Source organism: Hippopotamus amphibius, chromosome 7 (genome assembly GCF_030028045.1).
Source record: "Hippopotamus amphibius kiboko isolate mHipAmp2 chromosome 7, mHipAmp2.hap2, whole genome shotgun sequence".
Classification (NCBI taxonomy): domain Eukaryota; kingdom Metazoa; phylum Chordata; class Mammalia; order Artiodactyla; family Hippopotamidae; genus Hippopotamus; species Hippopotamus amphibius.
In genome coordinates this window covers 90686147-90710748 of record NC_080192.1, presented here as the reverse complement: position 1 = coordinate 90710748, position 24602 = coordinate 90686147, and the positions used below count along the sequence as shown (strand labels likewise).

The window sequence follows — 24602 nt, the reverse complement described above, 5'->3', positions numbered from 1 at the left end:
AACACAGGGATGGCTGAGGAGATGAGACATACATATTAAAAGAACTACGTAACACCCGGTGGCAAGAGTGAAAAAATTTTCCCATAAGTATGTACACGATAACTCCGTCCAGAAGAGCTGAATAAATGAAATTTCCTGCCTCCTTCCCTGACACTGATGAAGGGTCTCTTAGCTAATGCTTGGCTGATGCGCATGAGTCATGCCGCACACAAGTCCTCTCTATTCCCAGGGTAACCTTTTCTATATATTTCTTCAGAGGTCGAGACACAATTTCAATGACTTCAGTCTTAAGGAACACAAGCCCCAGTCTATGCAAAGTAAGATATCGATCCCGGGTAACTTTAGATGGATGGCATCCATTGGTATTTGAGTGAAACCTGGGTGAATTACATAAAAAATCAAGATTGACCCAAGACTGTGGCTCCAATACCAGAGATCACGGTGCACTATGGCATTTGTAGTAGCAAACAGTGGCTGTATGTCTAATGGCTCTTTCATGTGTTTTTCAGGCCAGTGAGCAGATTTATTATGAAAACAGTCAAGGTAAGAGTATATTCTGAATTACCATTATGAATTATTTAACTTTTTTCTGTGTTTGCTTCTAAAAAAGTGCCTTGGTAATTTCATGTTTGAAAAGACACATGATATCGCCTCTAATCCTTGAACACACATTTCATCACAGAGAAGGAATGCATAGAAAGATGGCACGAACCAGATCAAATTCTACTGTCCTGATGATTCCCAAAAAAAGTTACATAAAAGTAATTAAGATCTCATTATGGGCCACAGTCTGCAATACTCATGAATAGTTTTACATGTTGAATTCATTAAGTTAATAAATGCTTGGACGGGTTAGTAAAGTCTTGGATTTTTATGTCAAATTTAATTTTCTTTTCCTTCTCTGAGCTCCAGGCCTCTTCATTACTGTGATTGGATATGATTTTAGATTAAGATACCAGTTTGGCTTAAACTTTCCTTCATTTAAGTGGGGGAAAAAAAGGCATAAAATATACTTAATAGTATGAATATAATGCTTAGCATATAGAGATAATACTTATTATTATTATAACTTTAGCTATTATTACTATTACTACCCTGCCTTTTATGAGTAGCATTTCTTTATCTGAGGCAAATCTCTTAAAAGAGATTCAGTATCGCAGTGGGGACTTTTCTCCCAGGCCTGTTGAGGTGTCCACTTCCTGTTTCACTCTAAACTGCAATAAATAGGACAGACCCAATATCAACAGCAACACTTGTTAATATAAAGACACCATCAGCAATGTTACTGGAAGTTTCAAAATCACTAAAAGAAATCTAGAAGTTTTTGCCAACCGCAAAACTAGTACTTCCAGTAATACTTCCAGTCAGCTTATAAATCATGACTGTTACTCTTTGCCAGACTCTTCAAGGGATGTTGCATGAGGTCAAGGATACGTGTGAGAAGGACCCCTGAATGGCCCAGGTGGTCGAGTTTGCCCTCGGGCCTTGGTGAGAGTCGTGTGGACTGTTCCTAGGAAGTAGTCACGTTTGATTCACTGTAGCTACTCCCAGCTATCAGTTCAGTGACCGTTTCACCAGGGTTGGCCTTTTTTAAGATAAGCCATGGAAACCCAGAAACAAAACATATTCCTCCTTAGAGTCTGTCCCACATTCTTCTTCATGTTGGAGCTACTTCCAGTCCCAAAAGAAAAGTTGCTGATTCTCACAATACTGACCTTGGATGGTGGAGCTTCGAAGAGATAGATTCCCAGGGCTGAGAGGAGGTTTCCCTTGGTGCAGCAGGATGAACTGAGTAGGTCTGTGTTGTTTGAGCAGGATACAGGACAGCCAGCGTCATCATTGCTCTGACTGATGGAGAACTCCATGAGGACCTCTTCTTCTATTCGGAGAGGGAGGTAAGCAACGGCCTAGCTTGTGTCTGATTTGGAAATGGGGCTTCTTCCTTCTGAAATGGGCTGCAGTCTTTCGACTCAGGCAAAATGTTAGGTGTTCTTTGTAAAATCCCTGGATAAAATAGTGTCCCATGTGTGAAAAATAGTAACAATAATTCCCTTTTAGAGTGAATCTTCATGTCTCACACATGGCAGGTATTTTTCCCTTTTCAGCATATTTGCATATTACTCTGTGTTTTGAGGGATAAAATATATCTGCCATGCCTTTATTGAAAGCAGTTTTGAAATACTATATATACATATATCACTTTTCCACAAATCCATTGGTACTATTTTTCATTCATTTCTGCTAAAAACAGGAGGGCAAAGAATTATTTGAAATATGTAAAACCAATTTTGTCAAAATGTACTAATCATTGAAATTCTTCCTCTAAGAACCAAAGCTGAACATTAACTGGTGGCAAAGTAAATTGTAATCTCTCCTTCAATATTTCTTTTTTCCTTTTCTTTATGCTCTTAAAAAGTACTCTGCAAAGCAAGTGAAGGAATTCTCTCTAAAGAGAGAAGCTTTCAGTTTGTATAAAGAGATTCAGAAAAAGGGATTTATCCAAGAGTTGAAAAATGATGTTTATATTTAGGAAATTCTTTCCTTTCCAATTTCACATTTGAGCTATATGCATATGTGGCCCAAGGAAACCAGTTCATCATAGGAATGTATTGAAGCCTCATTAGTGACAAAGGTTCATTCAGGCCAAGTTAGAAAGAAACACAATAAGGAAACAGACAGGCAGTGAGGGAGGGGGATGCTGGCCTCTGGAGGAGGAATCAATCAGAGCATTACACTTACCTCTAGCTCTTGACTACTATTTAATTTAAATTCAGCTTCCTCGGCAAACGAAATATATATGCATTCAGTCAATCAGTCACTCAGTCATTCATTCGGTGTTAACTGAGAGCTTGGCCTGTATGGGCACTTTGATGGACACTAGAAACACACTGGGGAGTAAGACACAGTTGCTGCCTTTATGAGCTTTACCATGTAATACTGTTCAGCTTTTTGAAGCCTCTGTTGGCAAAGAGCATGAAGAAATTAAGTAGATTAACGCATTACTGCCCCCTACCCCTAATCTGTACAAAATTTACAATGAAGAAGCACGTGTAAATATGACAGAGGCTCTCAGAGCATCTCGGAAATAATGTATTTCTGTATTCTGAAGTAGAAACTAACTATATAATGGGAATGCAAAATGGCTTATTCGGATGCTAAATAACACTCAACTAAAGTAAAAACCCTAATAAGGAAATAACTGAATATAAAATAAATGATTGGTGTCAGAGGCTTAAAACAGAGGTTAGTAGAAAAGAATTTTAGGTGTGGCACATACAGACTTGGAAAAATATTTGGAGTGCCAATGCCAAAAGGAAGAAGGTGTTTGAAAAAGAAAGATAAAGCTCAATATATATAAAGAAAATGGACCTTCCCATTTTTGAAAATTCTATATAAAGCCCAACTAGAGGAGAAACGTCATAGAAGTTGTTGCAGATAAGGCTGGGCCTAGACTGCGTCTAAAAGTTTATTTTATCCTGAAAGCAGTGAGAAATATTCTAACATGAAGGAAAAAAGATGCATGTTTCTGCCCCTTCTAAAATTCAGTGTTAGTCACAAGTTGGTTTGAGTACTAAGAGAGGGGAAAAAAGGGCACAATTCAAATCAATATATTTACTATCAATGATTTATTGTTTCTACTGTATACACCAAGGATTTCCAATTTTTGTTTTCTCTTCTGAAACAAAGAACATGGAAGAGCCTGTAATAAATCAAACCTGAAAACCAAGCCAAAATCTGGATATCATTCATTATGTTGCCCTCTTAATACTTACTTGTGGATAAGGTCATGGATTCACCCACTCAAATATGGACAGGAAGTCCCCTACCATTGACCCAGGGTCTTCTTTTGGGAATAAAAAAAAGCCATATTCACGAAGGTGCTGACATTGATGGGCATCTGCATTGCTCTAGGCCTCATGTGAAGCGCTCTGCATATATTATCTCATTTAATTCCCAAAGTAATTTACAAAGCAAAGCCAAGGGTCAAACCCCGGTATATTGGATTCCAAAGGTTGCATCCTTTCCGTTAGAGCATGCTGCCATTACAATAGAAAAGCGTATGTCAGTAAAAAGTCCATCAGAGGAATAAAAAAGATAATCCTTTCCCCAGAATATTTAATACAACTTATTTTAGCCTGCAGTTTCCTTTTCGTCCCCTTGTCATTGGAAGCTTCTCATCAAGACTCTACTTCTGTGGCTCTTTCTCAACACTTCCCATTAGACTAATCACCCCCCTCACCTCCACCACAGTGCATTAGAATGTGATGTCTTTGGGGACAGGGATTACTCTCTCCTTTGTGGTACCTGGCACAGAGTAGGTGCTCAATAAATACCTGATCACTGCAGTTAGTCTGAGTGATCCAAAAGGAGCACATTTGCCACTGCTTCTCTCTCTAAATGTCTTTTCTTTCATTGGCCCAGGCTAACAGATCCCGAGATCTTGGTGCAATCGTTTACTGTGTGGGTGTGAAGGATTTCAATGAAACACAGGTATGAGCATGGATTTCCTCAGGTTTGGGAGCATATGAAGCTTGTCAATGATAGAAAACATATGCATCCAGTGCAGAGGGTGCATCAGCAGCATAAGTACCCTTTAGATAGATGATTTTTCCAGAAATGCTAAGCAGGAAGGGAACTGTTGGATGTGTGAAGGATATGAACCTATTTGCTAATGTGCTTGAGGGTCTTGAACACAGACCATCCAGGCAGCATCTTTTTTGGTTGACTTTCTTAGTACATGTTAAATGGCAAGGAGGTCAAAACAGATCGAAATTAACTTGGAAAACTTGTTGGGTTTTTTTTTAATTTAATTTGATAAATCTGATTTTCTTATTTAAATGGCAAGCATCCCTTTTTTTCTCATTAAAAATGCAACGCATTTTCAATACCCCCCCAAAATGGGAATAATTGGCCCGTGGGCAAAAAAAAATATGTCCAAGTGTTCACAGTAAGCAGATTGTGAAAATGTGTTAGCACCCTAAATAGATGTCCTTCGATGTACTTCATAGTGTCTCTTTGTTCTAATAACATTATAACATTGACAAAGTTCAGGATATGTTGTTAAATGAATAAAATGGGGTTACAGAACATTATGGGAATAGTATGAGTCTACTTTTTAAAATAAAATGTGCATATTTGTATAGAAAAAGTCTGAAAAACTATATGTATCAAATTAAAAATAATAGAAAGATGATGGATGGATGGATGGATGGATGGATGGATGGACAGAGACAGATGAATTATTAATAACTTTTTTCTTTTTCTTTTAACACTCCTGATTTTTTTAAAATTTCCCAATGATTGTGTATTACTTTTGCAATCAGTAAAAATCCTGGCACTGACCATGGCCGTGGCATTGACAGCACTAGACAGAGATCTGGGAGTAGAAAAGCTCACAGATCAGTTTCTCCTTTCTCCAGTCCTCTGCCCCATAAAGCAGGAGCAACCAAACCAATTGTAAGGGTCCTTTCCTCAATGAGTAGTTTCAGTGAAAGATAAGGGTCCCCATTCATTGGCCTCACCCAACACCAAAGCTTGAATTTATTTTTAAATTTGCTCTCAAAGGAAACTTGAGTCTGTTTGATTTGAATACAGTTGCCAATAGAAATGTGGTTGAATGGGAGAAAAATGAGCCAATGGCCTGCCCCCAAATCCATAAGTACATCAACCCAGGCCAAATGTTCATCTAGCTGAGCAATCTTACCCCTGCTTCCAAGGAGACAAGTATTAAAACAAATGTAAAAGCTGGAACCGACCTCCGGACCCGCTCCAGAGAGTCCACTGGTAAGCTCATTATGACTGAGGGCTTTTCAGTGAGGCCCCTGAGCCCAGGCAAGCCCTCAAGTCCCTCCGGGTTCTAAAAGGAGATGGAGCCCCCTGGACTCGGTGTATTTCCTCAGTTCTTTGCGTCCAAGCCTGACACATCTCCGTGTATGTTTGTGTTTGCTGTATTCTCAGCTGGCCCGGATCGCAGACAGTAAGGATCACGTGTTTCCGGTAAATGACGGCTTTCAGGCCCTGCAAGGCATCATCCACTCAGTGAGTAGAGCACTTCCTCTGAGACTGGATACTTGGGTAATTTCTGCCCCCTGATATGCTGTAAATACCCCAATTCCAACTCACTAAGGCCAATGTTCTTTTGCTTGAGATGACATTTCTTTGTATATCTTTTTGTCTGTCGTGTTCCACAGTCTCTGTCCTGCCTTTCACACGTGTTTCTTTCCTTATTCTCCTGTGCCAATTCTTTACCCTACGATGGAAAATTTAAAATGGAAGGGAACCCTGCTCTGGCAGCGAGCCAAACTTCAAGCTGTTCTCATACTGGAAGGGCTGTGACTGATGCTGTGAACTTGACTGACCTCAGCTTTCCCAACCATGACTGAAGGCAAGCTGCCTTCCGAGCACTGCAGGCTCAGCCTATATCACTTGGCCATTAGAGGCACTTTCGACCAGTAGTTTTCTATCCTGGCTGCCCATTGATGATTATCTGAACAGGATTTTTCAGATCTTCTCTGGTGGGTTTAATGGAACCACTGCTTTAGATCTACAATCCTCAAATATGAAGGTTTCCTTTTTTTTAATATTAACTTTTATTTATTTAATGAATGGAACTTACCTGGAGTCACAGGTCTTTTTTTTTTTTCTTTTTTTTTTTCCTTTTTTTCTTTTCTTTTTTTTTTTTTTGTCTGGTTTGTGTGTGTGTGTGTGGCTCATTTCTTTTTGTTTTTGTTTTTTTATAGTTGATTTATAACGTTTTGCTAGTTTCAGGTGTACAGCAAAGTGATTCAGTTACACACATGTGTGCACACACACGCATATATATTCTTTTTCAGATTCTCAGATTCTTTTCTCTTATAAGTTATTATAAGATATTGAGTATAGTTCCCTGTGCTATACAGTAGGTCCTTGTTGTTTATCTATTTTATGTGTAGTAGTGTGTATCTGTTACTCCCAAACTCCCAATTTACCCCCCACCCCTTTCCCCTTTGGTAACCATAAGTTTGTTTTCTACATCTGCGGATCTGTTTCTGTTTTGTAAATAAGTTCATTTGTATCATTTTTTTGGATTCCATATATAAGCTACATCATATATTTCTCTTTCTCTGGCTTACTTCACTTAGTGAAGTAAAATAGATAATCTCTAGATTAGATAATCTCTTAGATAATCTCTAGGTCCATCCATGTGCTGCAAATGGCATTATTTCATTCTTCTTCATGGCTGAGTAATATTTCACCCTCATTGTAAAATATGAGGGTTTCAGTGATCCCCAGGGTTTGCACAGTCACCAGCCCACTTTTTCATCCCAACCCGATATTTTTATCATCCCTTTCCTATGAGTGAGTAGGACCTGACTTCCTGAACCTCTCTTTTCTACCATCCATCCTCAGGCTAGGCCCTTGGTCCAGCTGGAATATTGGAGGATGCTAGTCTTTGAAGCCTCAGCCAGAAGGCCTGTGTGTGCTGCTCTTGTAACAAAGTCTGGAGTTGCTGAAGCCTCCGCTTTTAGGTTTGGAGACCAGGCAGACAGCCAGTGATTTCTCCAGCTGGAGTTTACTAGGCTTCAGACTCAGGGTCCAGGATGCAGATTCAGAGCTCAGAGGATCACTGTCCTCCTAAGATGTCAATGGGGTCTTAATCCAGGGTTTAACCATCAGGAGCTCGGGATCTGCCCAGCTGCCGCAGACTGACCGAGGAAACCTCCAACCTGGATGTGCCTCATGCTTCCTCTCCCTCCCTCCAAGGTTTGCTGAGAACCCCAGCAGAGCGGGAAGCAGAGGGAGAAGTAGGAACTTTGGACCTGGTCAGCCCAGAGTTTAAAGGCTGGCCCAAGGACTTACCATTTATAGGTCCTTGGATGAGGTATTTCACTTAGTTCCATATTTGTATAAGGGATTAATGATAAGACACATATCGTAGGCTAGTTTAAGGATTACAAGAGATAACACTAGTGAAAATACCTAATATATTTCTAGGCACATAATCAGTACTCAAGACATATGAATTATTTCCTTTTCCATGTTCTTCACCATCATATGAGAAACTTTAATGTCAGCTTCCTCCTGATCCTCTAAATTTTGTTGAATAAGCTTAAAAATCACCTGGGGAAACTTGTTTGCAATACCCATTCCCAGGCCCTATCCCCAAGAGCTTCTGGGACAGTCAGTATGGGGTGGAGCCTGTGAACCTGCCTCTTTTAAAGCTGCACTTTTTAATCAGTGCCCCAGGTGTTGTACTTTCAGAACATTGATATATGTGACCTTCCATTTTCAGAATTGTGGAAAATAATTCCACCCCAAGTTGGGAGTTCCTATCCTAAATATGTACATACAACCGTTGTCTTCTTTAAGATGTGTTTGCAAGGAACAGAAACCCACTTAAACTGCCTTAACCAGAAAGTGGAAATTAACGAAAGGATAGAGAAGTTATCAGTTCCAATTACGGATCCCCAGATGAGGGACCCCTGCTGTAAATAACTTCTGGGGTCAGTATGGCATACTTGACAGTATACGCAACAACAAATGTATTAGCCACCAAAATAGTGATTTAGATAGACAATTAACAACAGGATTTGGGCCTGATCATGAATATTGTGGCAGCTCAGAGGTGGACTGTTCTGGACGGGAGCCTTCATGAGAAACTAGGGCAGACTAGAATTCCTAAAAGACCAAGGACAGGTGATGGGCAGCACCAGAGAAGAGATAACATGACCTCAGCCCAAAGACTGGAAAAAAAGCAAACACATTTTGAGAACAATAATAGTAATACCCATCTGTCTGGTGGGAGAGTTTGGGTAAAGGAGTCAGGAGTAATGGGAAATAAGCCAAGACATTGGGTTGGAAGCAGATTGATGAGCCTTGAAGGAATTTTGACTCCAATGTAGTGTCATCACTGAAACATTTTGAACATCTAACAAGTAATATTTAAGAAGAGTCTCTGATGGCAGTGTCCCTGTATGTGGAAGGGAGACTGGGGAGGCCCAGAGGCAGGAGCCCAGTCATGAGGCTACTGCAGAGCCTGTCTTCAAATGACTGGGTTCTGAACAGGGACAGCGCTTACCTGTTCTAAGGTTCTTCTGAGCCATGTGCCACATCATTCAAGAGTTGCTTCCTACCCAAATAATTTGAATACCTTAACTGCCTAAATCCCTGTTGTTTTTGACTATTTCAACCTTAGCAGCTCACTCTAGCTCAACATGAGCCAAATGTTTGTGAAGCTCTCCCTACCCCCAAATGGAAATTACTCCAAAGATGTTTAAGAAATTTTAGTGAAACGGTCTTCCAAAACTGGAAAAAAAATAATTTGAGATTCCAAACTTTTAGCTGAATGATAACATTCTTGTGAGCTTTGATCTGGGAGGTACGCTAGTGGTTTCCATCCTTCCAATACTTGAAACCCATGTTTACTGAAGTTGTTAATTCATTTGCTTGGACAGAAAAACAGGGACAAGCACAGCACAGCTCATCTTTCTCAAGTCAGAAATAATTATGGCCTGAGAGTTGGCTAACTAATTTTAAGAAGTAGGTTCATTCCTCCTTCTGGATACTGAAAAGAAAGCTCTTGTTTTTCCCTCCCAATCTGAAGCATCTATTCCAGCTTTTTCCCATGGATGATGTTTTGTGGCTGGTTATTTTCTCATAATAAAGTAGGACTGGGCTTACTTATCCAAAATAGGAGGGCAGAGCAGCTTTCAAAAGTTCAAATAGTTCATGAAGTTCTAGACCCATCGTGACCTTCTTTTTTTATTGAAGTATAGTTGATTTGCAATATTAGTTTCAGGTGTACAGCATAATGATTCAGTATTTTATATTTATAATTATACTTCATTTAAGGTTATTATAAAATAGTGGCTATACTTCCTGTACTGTACAATATATCCTTATAGCTTACTTATTTTATAAATAGTAGTTTGTACTTCTGAATAGTGACCTTATTTTTAAATCCCCAATCAAGATGCAGGGACTAATATTTATTCACACCTCTAATGCTCATTGAAAACTTTCATGGTAGACTCTGCCATTTGGTTGTAAGTAAGCAGGTAGAGACCCTATCCTGGTGGAGCTTATAATCTAGTGGGAGGGACACATAAAAGCAACTCAATAAATAAATATGTATAATTTAAATTGTGATACATGGTGTATAGGTAGTAATATATGACCGAGATTAAGAATAAAGGAGCTGGCAAAGAACTCAGGCTCCTTTGAAGAGATAACCTGAAGGTGAAGTGGAGTTGTTCATCGGAAGAGCATGGATAGAACATTCTTGGCAGAGCAGAACCCGAAGATGATATATAACAGAATGAAAGAAGAGTAGGGCTTGGATGGAAACTGACAGAAGATGAAGGAGAAAGCAAGCAATGGCTAAATCACGTGGAGCCTTGAAAACTATGGTATTTTACTGTAAGGGCAGTAGGCGACCATAGCCAGATACAAAGTCTGACAATGGAATAGTCATGCTTAGGGAATCTAGAGATCTTGGTGCTTTATCTGTTTCCTCTTTGGATGATGAAGAAATAAACACTTAGGACCAATAGTAATGAGGCCTGTGAAGAAGAAGAAAAATTACTATGATTTATTGAGCATCTTCTTTCTACCAGCTGCTCTGTTAAGCACTTCTGCAACCACTCTCTGAAAAGGGACTTATATCCCCATTTTACAGATGAAGAAACTGAGATGCAGGCAGTTAGAGAAACTGCCCCAAGTCTGCCCACTCATAAGGATGGAGAAGGGAAGTTGAACCCACCTCTGGGTCCAGAGAGCCTGCTCTTTCCACAGTCCTGGGCTGTGAATGTCTGAGGAAATGGAAAATCACCCTGGATTATCAGAAGCTGATTATATGCATGGGTGCATCAAGTCCCCGGATTCTCTGCTTCCTCAGTTTGATTCTTGTGTTTTGGTCTTTTTACTGCTCCTCAATTCTGTCTACTTTAAGAAAGAAGTACTTATGCATCAGATTTGTGTAGCATGTTATTTCTCAAAGTGCGCTCACTTGTTTTCCATTTTAATCTCCCATCAGTGGGACATAGGGAAAAGACAGAGAGAAATCAACGCCTATAGATAATTTATTTTGGGACCAAACATTGTTCCTTTTTCCCATTTAATGTTATCCCATCTAAAAATTATAACAGCCCTGTGAAGGAATATTCCCATTTTACAGATGAAGAAACTGAGGCTCAGATACCCTGCACAAGAGCACACAGCTCTAATGGCGAGACCAGGGTTGGAACCAAGTTCCATGACTCCAGAGCCCAGGCTTTCTCCCACTTCTATTTCCTTAGGAAGGTAAAAATAAGAAAAGTCATCATTTAGTGCATTCTTAGGTGCTAGACACTGTGAAAATCATTTTACATAGTCATCTCATCCAGTTCTCACCACCACCATTTAATGCAGATATTATTACTCCTTCTATAGAAGCAGACACTCTAAGCACAGAGTTTAACTAACTTGTCCAAGACTACACATCAGTGAGCAGTGGTCCGGAATAGACTCAGTTCTGTCTCTAAGGTCCATAACAAATGACCACAGTGCTCCAGCGAACAATGTGGGTAGGCCAGGAAGCAGCTCCATTTCAGAGAAGGGGACTCTGAGGACCAAAAACATGAAATGACTTGGCACAGTTCACACAGTTACAGCAAAGGCGAGACCAGAACCCACGTGGGTTCTTTGATCCGAGTGCACCATCGGTGGGCAGGAGAGCTCTTTGCCATTTACTATTAGATGGAGAGTGCCTCTGAAAATCTCAGTTTCTGCTCAATGGATGAAATTCCATGATCATGAGAAGCTGGCAGCTTGACACAGGCTGAAAGGAACATCTTCCCTTCTACACTTGCTCAGGACTCTACCTCAGAAGACAGAATTCCTTCTTGTTTTTACAGAATTCGGTTGATGAAATTGTAAGACAAAATTTGGGTGGTTGGAAGATTGGAGCCCTTTAAGCAAGTAAAACTGTACAGGAAGAAACTATTTCTTTGCCTTTTCTTATTGTGGCTTCCTCAGGGAATTTCCACTGACCACAACTGGTGAATGTAGCGCCAGCCCTCAAGTGAAAATATGAAGCAAAGGTCCAGCAAGGCTCCTGAGTCTTTGTTTGCCTTTTGAAAAGTGCTGCAGGCAGTGAAATGGGAACCTGCATGAAAGTCGGCTTCGGATAACACTGAAATGGGCCTGCAACTTTGAATCCCAACACTTGGCCTCGTTACCCTGATGCCAACTCCTCCTCCCAGCTGTCCCCACTTCTTGTGCAATCAAGGGCAGTGCCTAGAACGAAGCACACTGTCTCTGAGGAGAACCCAATCACTGGCACCATGCCATCTCCATCTAGGAGCATTTCCCTAGAATAAATATTTAAGCTTATGTAGGGCTTCCTGTTAATGCGAGGGTGAGTCAGCGCCTGGAACTTTCTGCGTGTTTGATCAACAATAAACAAGTATTGAGCAAACACGACTATATTTGCAAGGATTTCTTGCAAGTTTTGGCACGAACATCCTTGTTATCAAGAAAGCTGTAAGATTAGTGAAACTGAGGAGTGAATCTATTCCATGGTGCATATATATTTATTTTATTTATGCAAACTATATCCTGTGTTGATTTCTCCTTTCCACTCATGGGAAAGAAATGGAGCCCCTGATCCAACCCTAGTGAAGCTTCAATGAAAGGCAAAGCCCATCTTCCTGGCTTCCTGTCTGTCTACTCTTCAAAGACCCCACCAGGAACTGCTGAGGGTTTTCCTCCAATCAAAATCTGCATCACATTCCCGTCGTCCTGGAAAGCACCAGACTTTACTGAACCAACTCTCTTTCCAGGGCTAGCAGAGGAGGAGGCCCATTTCAGCAGCAGCCCTTCTCTTAAGTCAGCCTTATTTGTGATTGGAAGAAACCACCCTCTCCTCCTTTGCCCCATCTGAAAGCTGTCTCAAGTTCTTTCTCAGCTTCAAGGCTCTGCTCCTGTCCTCTCTTCTCCGTAGAGCCTGCCGTGGTCTCTCCTGCACCTTGAACTCTCCCTGCCTTGAGCTCCAGTGGCACTAATTGTTGGCACCACTTGCTTGGCACTTGCCTTTCCTCCTGGTCAGATGCCGAATTGTGCGGTCACAGAGTCCGCCTCCTTCTTCGTATTCCCTGTCGTATCCAATGCCGGGCTGTGCATATGTACTCATTGTAAAGTAGCACACAGGACTGCAGAGTGTTTGTGACCTACACTGCACCACAAGTGGGCAGTTCTGTGGCTCTGTTTCTTGTAAAATCCTGTTAGTCCTTCTCCCACCCTCTTTTCCAGGACCGTATCTATAAAAGATGGCATTTTGTGCCCCATTCATATTAGCAGGCCTGGAAGCATAAATAGAATCAATTGTAGTTTCTGTAGTGAGCAAAAAAGCTTTTTAAAGAAATCCTTTGCCTCGGCAGTCATTAATTAGACTCAGACTTTGCAGACATTCAGGCCAGGCATTTCCACTAAGCTATTATTTCTATTTGGCTTATTAAAGAGCCCAAATGCAGTAAAAAATTCCCATTGCTTGAATTGGCTACAAAGATTGCAGAGGGGCATGTTCAAATAATCCTCAGGTCACCCCCACACCCCTCCAGCTCCTCCTCCTGTATCTAGGAATCTAAGACTCATTGTAAAAGCAATAGCAGAATTTAGAACAAAATCCAATGAAATGCTGCAGGTTTCAGCTCCCAAGGAGGGCCACTGACTTTGCCAGTATTCAGGAGATCAGCAAGCTCCTCTTACTAAATAAACCATGTCTTGGAGTTCACAGTTATCTGAGCTTTCCTTATGAAAACAGGAGAGGAAAGTGGTTTCGTGGGGAAAAAAATGAATTTCCTCAGTTTCAGAACCTTGTTTATCCTGTCCTTCTTCACACCAGACTCTCCTTGAGTGTGAAAGTAACCGAGAGAAGAGTTAGCATTTATTTAAGTGAGCTGGGTACCCCACTCCAGACAAAAGCTCTTTTTGAGGATCAGATTTATTGTCTAAAATTCAGTAACCTCTTAAAAATGTCTTTCTTGCCTGTTGGAATATTTACTTAGTATAATGTATGACTATATATAAAATCACATGTGAATCCCAGAAAGATGTGTGTGTAATAGTAAATTCCTATTTTAAATTCAAATTCTGTAGAACTGATGTGAATCTAGGATAATGGCCATAGTTAACAATAGATATATCTATTGACTTTAAGTGTGGAATGGAATTTACTTAGAAAAGGTGATTATCTTTTTTTTTCTTCAAAATTTTATTAGAGATCAAATAGTTTCAAAAGGCATGGGGGCAGCATTGGCAGTTCTGAAGGCATGGATGAGCCACTTATCTGTCCCAAGCTCCCTGGCCTTTTCTAAAAGCAATAGTCTCCAGGCTTATCCAATGTGCATTCTGCCATCAGCTATAATAATGCACCTGGGAGCCTAAGCCCCACCCCCCAAACATATACTTTTACATTGTTCCCAAGTAAAGGGGTCAAGGCCTTTTACACAGCAGGCCCCCGACTAGATCTTAGACACGGAGACATGATACACCTACAACATTATTGTTTAAAAAGATAAACCATTCAAGAATAAAGTTGCAGAAGCAGAGAACGGACTTGAGGACGCATGGGGGGTGGCGGGGGGGGGAGGCTGGGACGAAGCAAGAGAGTAGCACTGACATATACACACCCCCAAATGTAAAATAGGTTGCTAGTGGGAAGCTGCTGCAGAGCACCAAGAACAACTCAATGGTTAGTGATGACCTAGAGGGCTGGGATTAGGAGGGAGGCTCAAGAGGGAGGGGATGTGGGGATATATGTATAAATACAGCTGATTCACTTTGTTGTGCAGCAGAAATTGGCACAACAGTATAAAGCAATTATACTCCAATAAAGAGCTGAAAAATAAATAAATAAATAAATAAATAAATAAATAAATAAATAAAAAGATAAATCATTTAAAAAGGTGAAGGTGTTGAAGTAGGCCTCCTAGGAATGTAGTTCCCAAAGATGATGGTGCTTAATAAGAAGAGGGAGATGTTACAAGATGCTGAACATAGCTTTATATTCAAAAGATTATAAAAGATTAAAAGATTGAAAATGTAATTTAATTTAAAAGACCAGAAACGATTAATGTAGTGAAAGATTATATTTATAGGGAAAAACAAAGACTAATACATAATATGCTGAAATGACAGTTCATGCCAGTTAATGAAAGTGTGCCATTTATTTATTCAATGAATATTTATTTAGTGCCTACTCTGTGCCAGGTTAGACATTGTGGTTATAGTGGTGGGTAAAAACATATCTCCTTGCCTTTGTAGAGGTTATAGTCTAAGGAAAAAGACAGACAATGACCAACCAATCAAAAAGATAAATATATAATTATAAACCACAATAAGTCCTCTGAAAGATGGTAATTTATACTAAAATGTGAATGAATAGACGACTATTTCCTCAGTAAAATCACCAAGACTTAGGTCACAAAATCCATACTGGATTTAGAGGGTGAGGGGGAGAGTGAGGTTAAGGAAAACTGCTAGGTTTTTGTCTTAGAGAACTAGACAGATGTAACTGGGCAACAGATAGTTAACCACCCCATGGTCCAGCCTACTTCAAGCACCAGACACCTTAGAAGTAGAATGTGCCCTTCATGACAAGTAAGGCACTATGAAACATGCTGTCTAGATATGTGGAAGCAAAAGGCCCCTATACCATGAATGGATGAAGGAAACTGGCCTTGTATTAATACTCAGAAAAATCTTCCAGCAGGAAATGGCCAAGTAAATAAAGACTGATAGTTTATTAGGGAAGGAGGCAGAGCAGTTAGGGGGAAACAATTAGGTATGCTTATGGTAAGGGAGGGATTCGTAACAATGCTACGCAAATATTCACAATCTTTAAGGATTCTTGAGAAATCTCTGCATAAGCTCTGATCTTTATGAAAAAGGACTTTAGAGGTTTAGAATCCAAAAAAATAAAAATAAAGTCTTATATAGAACCTGGACTGGTCCACAGTGGATTTCACTTTAATATATTAAAGAGCTCTTTTTACTTGGCAATGTTCTTTTACATCTGCTGCCTCTTTTATTCCCCCAACAATCTAATGAGGTATGCAAGAGTATCACTACCAGTAAAAACCATGCATTTGTAGAGTTCTTTGCAGATTTCAAACATGCTTGCCCGTATATCTTCTTTTTGAAATCTGCCCAAATGGTAGCTGGAAAATATCATTAGCCATCTTTCAGGAGTTTTCAGCAAATAGGATTTCACAAGAGGCCAGTGGTGGGTGACGGGATAGAGGCAGATATGAGCTACCATCTTTGCTCGAGAGGAACAGAGGTAGCAGCAGTAATAACAGAAGTAATAGTAACAGCTACCATTGTTTGAGAACCAAATATGTGTCAAACATCCTACTAAGTGCTTTATTACTAAGGTTGTTCTGAGCACATTTCCTGGTGCCTTGTTTTCATGAAGGGCACTTTTTGGCTGATGGCCCAAGGTTGTTAAATAACTGTCTATTGACTAATCACATCTGTCTAGTTCTGTCTATAAAACAAAAACCCCGTCAGTTTTCCTTAATCTCACTCTCTTCCTCACTCTCTAACCCAATATGAATTTTACCACCTAAGTTCTATTGATTTTACAAACAAAATATCTCTGCATTCATGTCTGTTACTCATTTTACCATCAGACAGCCCTTTGAGGTCGGTGTTTTTCTTATTCTCATTTTACAGAAAAAGAAACTGAGATTCAGAAGTTTAATAACTTATCCAAATCCTCATGGCCAGTCAGTGGTGGGACTTGGATTTGAACATAAATCTATTTAATGCCCAAATCTATTTTTCCTGTCTCCAGAGCCCAGGTTCTTAAGAATAAAACTACCATTAGTTGAGGACTTCCAGGCCCTGTGCTGTGGACTCTGCCTATATTATCTCGTTTAATCTTCCCAGCTCGATAACCTCATGCAGTAGGTACTGTTCTTATCCCACTATTACACATGAGGAAACAGAGACTCAGAGAGGTTATGGAATTGAACCAAGGTCACAGTGCTCATGAGTGAGTTGACCCACGCAATTTGATTCCAGATTCTAAACTATTAGTATGTTAAACTGTCTCCCAGAATTGGGATTCAGAGATGTTAAAGGATTTGTCAAGGACCATAGGTCAGTACCTCACATTGGACCATGCTTCAGGCATGTGGTAGTCTTAGCCCAGTCTCCTTTAGAGGTCAATTACACAGTCACCTCTGACATCACCCTGACCCTGTGTGAGTTCTTTCCACTCCATCTAGTGATTTCCCTTCATCCATTTCCCAATGCCGTGTCTATACCACTCCATGGCTACCACTGCACATGTCGGGAAGGGATCCTCTGCCTCCCCACCCCCATCCAGTCTCCAGTCCCTAGGCTGATCTGCTGTCTGCTGAGGTTCAGACAGACTGATTACTGTACAGTCTGGGCTGCTAAAATACAAAGGAACCCCCAAATCCACTCCATGCCGTTGCAACTTCCTACCTTTTGAAATCAACATTTCAAACTAATAGAAGCCACAGTCCCAGACAAATCCTGCCCATCCCCCTCGCTGATAAATTTTACTCTATTGGCTGCAATGTACCCCTTCCAGATGTTTTAAGTTAAGATTGGGAAAGCTGTGCTTTTACTGGATTGAATCACATCACTTGGCTGACACTTTTTGGCCCTTTATACCCTCCTTAGATTTATCAGCTAATTGCAGACACTTTGAGAGAATAATATAGCATGTGTTTATTATGACAAAACCTGCAAGTGTGTCTTTGTGGTCACAGATTCACGGGTGTTTCCTTTACTGACCCCTGGTTAAGTATTAGAGTTGGTTCAAAAATGTTGCTTTAAAGTCAAGAACTTAACATGGGTGAAAATTTCATTTATGTGTTTTGATGGAGTTTGGGGAATGGGGACAGGATAGATCTGATAGCTCAATTTCCATTCTTGGACTGTTGAACTCTTTAGTTGTGGATGATAAAATGATTTTTAAAAGGAGACAGAGGAATTTTATTTAAAATATAAAAAAAGCTTTGTGTTGTTCTAATGTCACTATTTAATAAATTTCTCCGTGTGGGTTAATTCGGCATCTTCCAGTGTGGCCTGTTTAGAGATTTATGCCTGAAGACATGTGGAAAGGGGTGGCTGCCACCCCGAGTCATGGCAACCAGTAGCTAAGGTGGCCCTTCAGGCAGGAAGAGCCCAATGGCAGCAAACTGTTGGGGGGGGGGGGCAGTGGACAGGATCCTGGTAAGCCCCGGTCCTAGGATGATGCTGCCTCTAAAGTGCCTTTAAAGGACTGATTGACCATTGGAAAGGGGAGGATGGAGAAGCCAGAAGGGAAACACAGATGCCCAGGATATATCCTTGGGGTCCCTGATCCCAAGTCAGAATGTCAGTGAAGGGTTCAGAGGTGATACCAAGTCCCCAGAGCCAGGTATGTGAGGACCACCAACTCTAATAGAGGTGGAGGTGGGGAGTTTGGTACATCTTATCCTGCTGCAGCAGAGCAGGTTTGGGGACCAGGGGGACCTGAGACTGCACCTGTGTTTGAGGCGGGTGGTGACTGGGTAAGCAAGAAGAAGAAGAAATAATAAGGCAAACTCTGACAAAAAGAAACAAATAGCTTTGACTGTGGAATTAGGTAGAAGCTGAAAACAAATAGAGGAATCAAAGTACGAAAATGCCTTTAAATTGTATAAGAGTCAGGAAGAGTGTCAGGAAAAGTAGCTGGAAATCTGAGTTTTAGAATTGTCAGCAAAAAGAAATACAGTCAGCCCTCTGTATCTGTGGGTTTTCACATCTGCAGATGCAACCAATTGGGGATCAAAAATATTTGAGAAAAATCCAGAAAGTTCCAAAAAGCGAAACTTGAATTTGTTGCCTGCTGACAACTATTTACATAGCATTTCTGTTGTATAATGTATTATAAGTAATCTAGAGGTGATTTAAAGTATACGGAAGAATGTGAGTAGATTATATGCATGTACTATGCCATTTTATATAAGGGACTTGAGCATCCTCTGATTTTGGTATCCACGGGGGTCCTAGACCAATCCTCCTGCAGGTACTGAGGGAGGACTGTGCTGCTTCTTATGACTCTCAGGTATAGAGAATTACCTAAAACACATGGTTGCGAGGGAGCCTGTTTCAATGAATACATTTGAATGTTTTGTCATCTGTACATCAGAGAACAATTTTCTGAAGCATGTTGTTCATTTCCTTTCACAATGCTTCTCTATGAGGACGCCCAGCTTTCTCTCTGGAATGGGTAAATATTATCTCTTCTGAGAAACTGGTTTGTTTTCATTCTTCAGATTGAGAATCTCATAAATATTGTCTGTCCTTCTCATTTGCTGCTAGAAAGCTTAGAACTAAATTCACGAGCTATCCCTAGCAAGGAAGTAAGCTCTTCCCAATGTATTGTTTCTGTGCTATGCTCACTCTTCACTTCATCTTCCCTTTATTTTTCCTGTAATCCATTTCCTCCCCTTTTGTAAATTATTGTATCTTTTATTTGATTGTATCTGTGGTGTGTGTAACACTTAAGCTGGAACAAAGAAGCATACATAAATAAATACATCCATGCAAGTAAATGGATGTTTCCCAGTGCTACAAGATGCTTTTTTTCTTTTATGGATTTTACATTTTATTTCACTATTAATTACTTTAACAAATGCCCCTTTCATAAATAGAGAAATGGTTTCCTTCAGCCCTCTGAACCATCTCAATTTCCAAATTAAGGCCCAAATAAAGATACTGCATTTGCTTGAGAGATTAACTCAGTGTCCTCTACTTGTTTAAAATGCTTGTTCGAAATTTTAGAATCATTATGCAGTAAGAGGCAGGATTCATACATGGCAGAGAAAAGCTTAAACCCTACCAGTCAGACACCCTGCTTTTGCCAGAAGAAGCCTTCGTTATTAACCCCCTGTGTGGTCATGGGGTCCTGCAGACTCTCCACTCAACCCTGCAGGACTCACTTGGGGGGAGGACTACATTTCCATATGAGGAAGGTCCTCCTGAAGAGCGAGGCACAGCAAGCAGCCTTCAGAGCCCTCCCTCTCCCACAACACGTCTCCACTTCTTCAGCTAAAAGGGAACTCAGTAATCTGAACGTGCATCTCCTCTAGAGGGTTGGCCATCTCTGTCCTACCTTCCAGCTTCATCTATCATCACTCGTTTTTCTACTCTTAAAGCTCCTTTTGTTCCAGCTCAAGAGGTCTATGTATTTCTAGCTTCTCATCTTTGAAAAGATGAGATTCCACTCCCTGCCTGGACCTTAGCCTTCCCCTAACTTAGTGCTCCCCACTTGACTGAGTCCTCTCAGCCCCCACCTCTTCCAGGAAGCCCTTCCCCATGTAGCAGCCCTCAGTGATCTCCCCCATGAACTCTGCAGCGCCTACTGTCTGCCCCTTCACCCTGGCACCTGCCACATAGGATGGACCGTTGTTATTTATCTTTTCAAACGGAGGTCCCATTTCCTCAACTAGATGTTAAACTTCTCCATAACTAGGGACTGGCGTACCATAGACTCAATAAATACCTGTCGAAAGAACAAATGAATGAGTAATTCCTATGGTTTTTGGGACACCCGGAAGCATCTAGTACAGTGCTGGCTCATTAAATGCTTGACATTAATGGTACCAGTAAAAATGTTACCCTCCACTTACCCACCCACTACAACATGATGTCCTGGAGCCTTCCTATCTTGGTAGCTAAAAGCAAACCCCACTTTTCTATTTTAACAAAAGAAGCTGTGCTTTGACTTTTTTATTTCCTCTCCTCCTAGATTTTGAAGAAGTCCTGCATTGAAATTCTAGCAGCTGAACCGTCCACCATATGTGCAGGAGGTAAATTGAACTTAAGTGCTAATTGCTGTCACACAAAGGATGAGATTTTGAATTCATGTCACATGTTTACTTCATCAGTAGAGAAGAAGGGAGGTGGGGCAGGAAAGGGTAGAGTGGAAAAAAAGAGTAGAAATTGCTAAATAAATTTGCTTCTAGGGAGAAAAGAAGGTAAGGAAGCAACATGTCAGTTGTTTAAAAGTTTGGAAAAGCCGATCCGAATTCTCACCTTTCGTGGGAACTAATTTGAGAGTATTACAGAAATACTGGATTTCCACACATCACCACCAATACCCCTCTCTGGACGCAAGTGGCGTCTAACCCTTCACCCTCACGGCAGCCATTCATAGTCATCACAGTGATCATAGGCCACCTACAGAATGTTGATACATTTAATTATTTAATTGGTGCTGAACATCTCTCCATAATTAATATATTGATCTTAATTAACTGCTCAATCTACCAATCCTCACAAAATGTTGACAAGCAACTCCAATTGTACCATTTAAGGTCCATTACAAGTTTGTCATTAATACAGCGAGCCTCTGCTGGTACGAAGAATCGGCCTTCTCTGAGTCACAATATTTTCTCTAACTGATCGAAACCACGGTCTTGCTGTTGTTTTGTATTATAACGGACTGCCTAAAACTTCAACCATGCTGTCTCTCTCTGTATCATTCCTGACAGTTTTCCCATCACTCATCTTTTATTTATTTAAAAAGTACTGTTAGGCACCTATTGCATACCAGGCACTGTGGTAGGTGCCGGAGATACAAAACAGATAAATGCTCTCTCCGTACGTTCCTGTGCTCCAGGACCTGGAGTCTTTCATGGTTGAGAGTTTACTGTTAACATCGCCTTTCTAGTCCCCTAAAATACCAAGTGCCAATTGTTAATTTATCATAGAAAATTTATTATGCAACCCTGTAAGTAGTGAGGAAGAACTTTCAAGCTTTTTCAAACACTGTACAGTTTTATTCTTTATGGCCTATTTTATTGGTATCAATGAGGTAATTCCTTGAGGATTTCATTCCAGTTTCTTGGCTATATTTTAGAATAGCTGAAACATTTTCAAGGAGTTAGATATACTGAATAGTCTGTGCCAAACAACAGAACACTAAGTATATACGTAAACATTTAAAGTCGTTAGCAGTACTTGGTGACTGGCTGTTCAGAGATATGTGTCGATTTCCTGAAGAAAAGCAATCAACAAAGATTATCTATTGACCTTTAAATACATTGCTGCCTGGTAACACAGAGGGCAGGAAAAAAATGTAGTTGCCACAAAGGAGAACCTTCTTAAGAAAAGGAATTGAAAAATCTTACCTTTGCAAATTTACAAAAGCATATGACTGTCACATGAACCCGGTGCCTGGAGCCTCAACTAGGGTTTCTTAGCTTCAAGGTAAATATGCCTCCACAATTTTTAAAATTCCTTTATTTATAAACAATTGGAAAACAGGCGAGTTCCTTAACCGTGCAATTACCTCATTTATGAAAAAAAAAAACCCAGACTTGCAGTTTAGCAATCCTGCTGGATGTTTTGCAACCTTGTATTGAATCGGAACATCTAAAGACATTGAATACAACTTCTGTTAATTCACTAGGGGAATAATCAGTTCCCCTCCTACAGAGTTCTTGGTGACAGAGAAGGAATCTTATTTCTCTCCATTTCCTACTGCCTAACAGAGTACATGGTTCTTAATAGGTGGTCAATAAATGTTGACCAAATGTCTTGATTCATATATTCCTTCAACAAACAATGTGCCAATTTTTGCTCATTTGACCCTTATTAACCACTTTCACCTAATCTCAAGAAGTTATCAGACGTTTGAAATATTTAAAATGAAGCAGAATTAGACACAGCCAAAGATAAAACAAGGCCCCCAAACACACTCTCAACCACTCTGACAACAGAAAAATGTCTTCTTAAATAATAGTCGAATCAAAGATTAGTAAACCAAAATCTCTTTTACTTACCAGTGAGGTGGTCAAGACAATAAAAAGAGCACATGTCTAAACGTAATGAATATGGCACAGAAATATCAGGGTCCACAAGATCTGATCCTAGCAAATTCATAGCTTTTAGTATATTTCTTATTAAATGGAAAAGAAAAGTAATTAAGTAAAAGATATTTTTGATACTAAGGAAAATACAAGAAAAGAGAATTAAAATGCATTAATAAATTTAAACCGATTAAAGCAATTCAACTGATAAATTATCCGAGGAGCTGTTTCTTGGTAGAATCAATAAAATAAACAAATCTCTGGTAAATCCAATCCAAGGAATCCTTCTTTAGATGTTTTTTAAATCTCTGGCTTATGTGCAATATCGCATGTTTTATAGACAAACAATAGTTTCCTGTATTGGAGTAAACCATCCAGTTCTATTTCCTTTGTTACTTTCTTTGTTTTCACCACCAGAGGCCCTGCCCCCCCCGCCCCTCCCACCATCCCGCTGCTCCCCTACCCACGCCCCGCGTTTATTACTTTTTTTAATTGAAGTATAGTTGAGGTACAGTTTTGTGTTAATTTCTGCTGTACAGAAAAGTGATTCAGTTATACATATGTATATTCTTTTTCATATTTTTTCCATTATGGTTTATCATAGGATATTGAATATAGTTTTCTATGCTCTGCAGTAGGACCTTGTTATTTACCATTTTATATGTACTAGTTTGTATCTGCGAAGCCCAAACTCCCCCTCCATCCCTCCCATTCCCTTTATTTCTTATTTAAAAAATTAATACAAGACACAATGATGAGACCTAGCCGTAGGTGTTGAAAAGGCAAGCTCCCACCTCTCTTGAATTAGTGTCATTAGGGTTGAAACCTGTTGATTAGAGAATAACTTTACTAAGAAGAAAAGGCAACTTTTACAAGATATACTTACACCAAAAGTTCTTCCAGGGATTTCCTTAAAGATCTATCACTGATCATTCTCTGGAGTGAGCATGGCTTTCATAAAACATTGGAGGCCGTTTCATTGTCCAGGACTGTGAATTCCTATCAAGTGGACCTAGGCATACCCCCTCTGTGATTTTCATTAGGCTACTGCGAGGACCTAGGGATTTACCTGAAAGTGCTTTAAAAAGGATAAACTGTTATAACAAAACAAGGGAACATCATACCTAGATGAGAAAAACATGCTTGTATGTTTGTCTACTGAAAGAAAACTGGGGAAACCTTGATAGAGTTCAGAGTATCTGCAAAATGATTCCTGAACTCAGTATGTACTGGAGGAAAAAGTAAACAAGAAAATGTTGTTCATATTGGTAAAGTATAATGTTGAGACTAAACCCTAGACAGATCTGTGAAGAAGGTAGAATTTACCTTCATCAAGAACCTTTCCTCTCTGCCTCCTCCCCTCACTCTCTGGATTGTCAGTCCTTCCCTTCCTTGGCCCCCAGAACAGCCCCTGCTGTGGGGCCCCACCCAGGCCTGTCGACTCAAGACACTATACTGACAATTGCATTCCCCCAAGACAGTGATCTCAGTTGGCTCTCACCAACAACTCAGCAATAGCCATGGTTCTGACAGCAAACTGATGTCTGAGAGAGGCAGCAGGATAATGCCCTGGGTGGACAACAAAACTGAGATCCAACACAGATCTTTCTATGTTGGGCTGCAAACAAACAGGGTGAAACTTAATGGGACAAATACAAAATATTGAACTTGCAAATAGTCAGTTTCACATACAAGCAGGTTTAGAGAAACCTGACTTAGCTCATACAAAGAAAAAGCAAAAGCAAGGGGAAGCATAGCTATCTT

At 40.2% G+C, this 24602-nt stretch overlaps 1 protein-coding gene across 2 annotated transcripts in view; it reads left to right on the top strand.

Annotated features, from left to right (window-relative positions):
• ANTXR1 (ANTXR cell adhesion molecule 1) overlaps positions 1-24602 on the top strand; it is a 241284-nt gene that overhangs the window by 59817 nt on the left and 156865 nt on the right. For both annotated transcript variants that reach the window (XM_057741035.1, XM_057741034.1), the window contains exons 5-9: positions 510-543; positions 1816-1895; positions 4423-4491; positions 5959-6039; positions 20774-20834. In XM_057741035.1, the coding sequence (XP_057597018.1) occupies positions 510-543; positions 1816-1895; positions 4423-4491; positions 5959-6039; positions 20774-20834 (325 nt within the window). The remainder of the gene's footprint in view (positions 1-509; positions 544-1815; positions 1896-4422; positions 4492-5958; positions 6040-20773; positions 20835-24602) is intronic.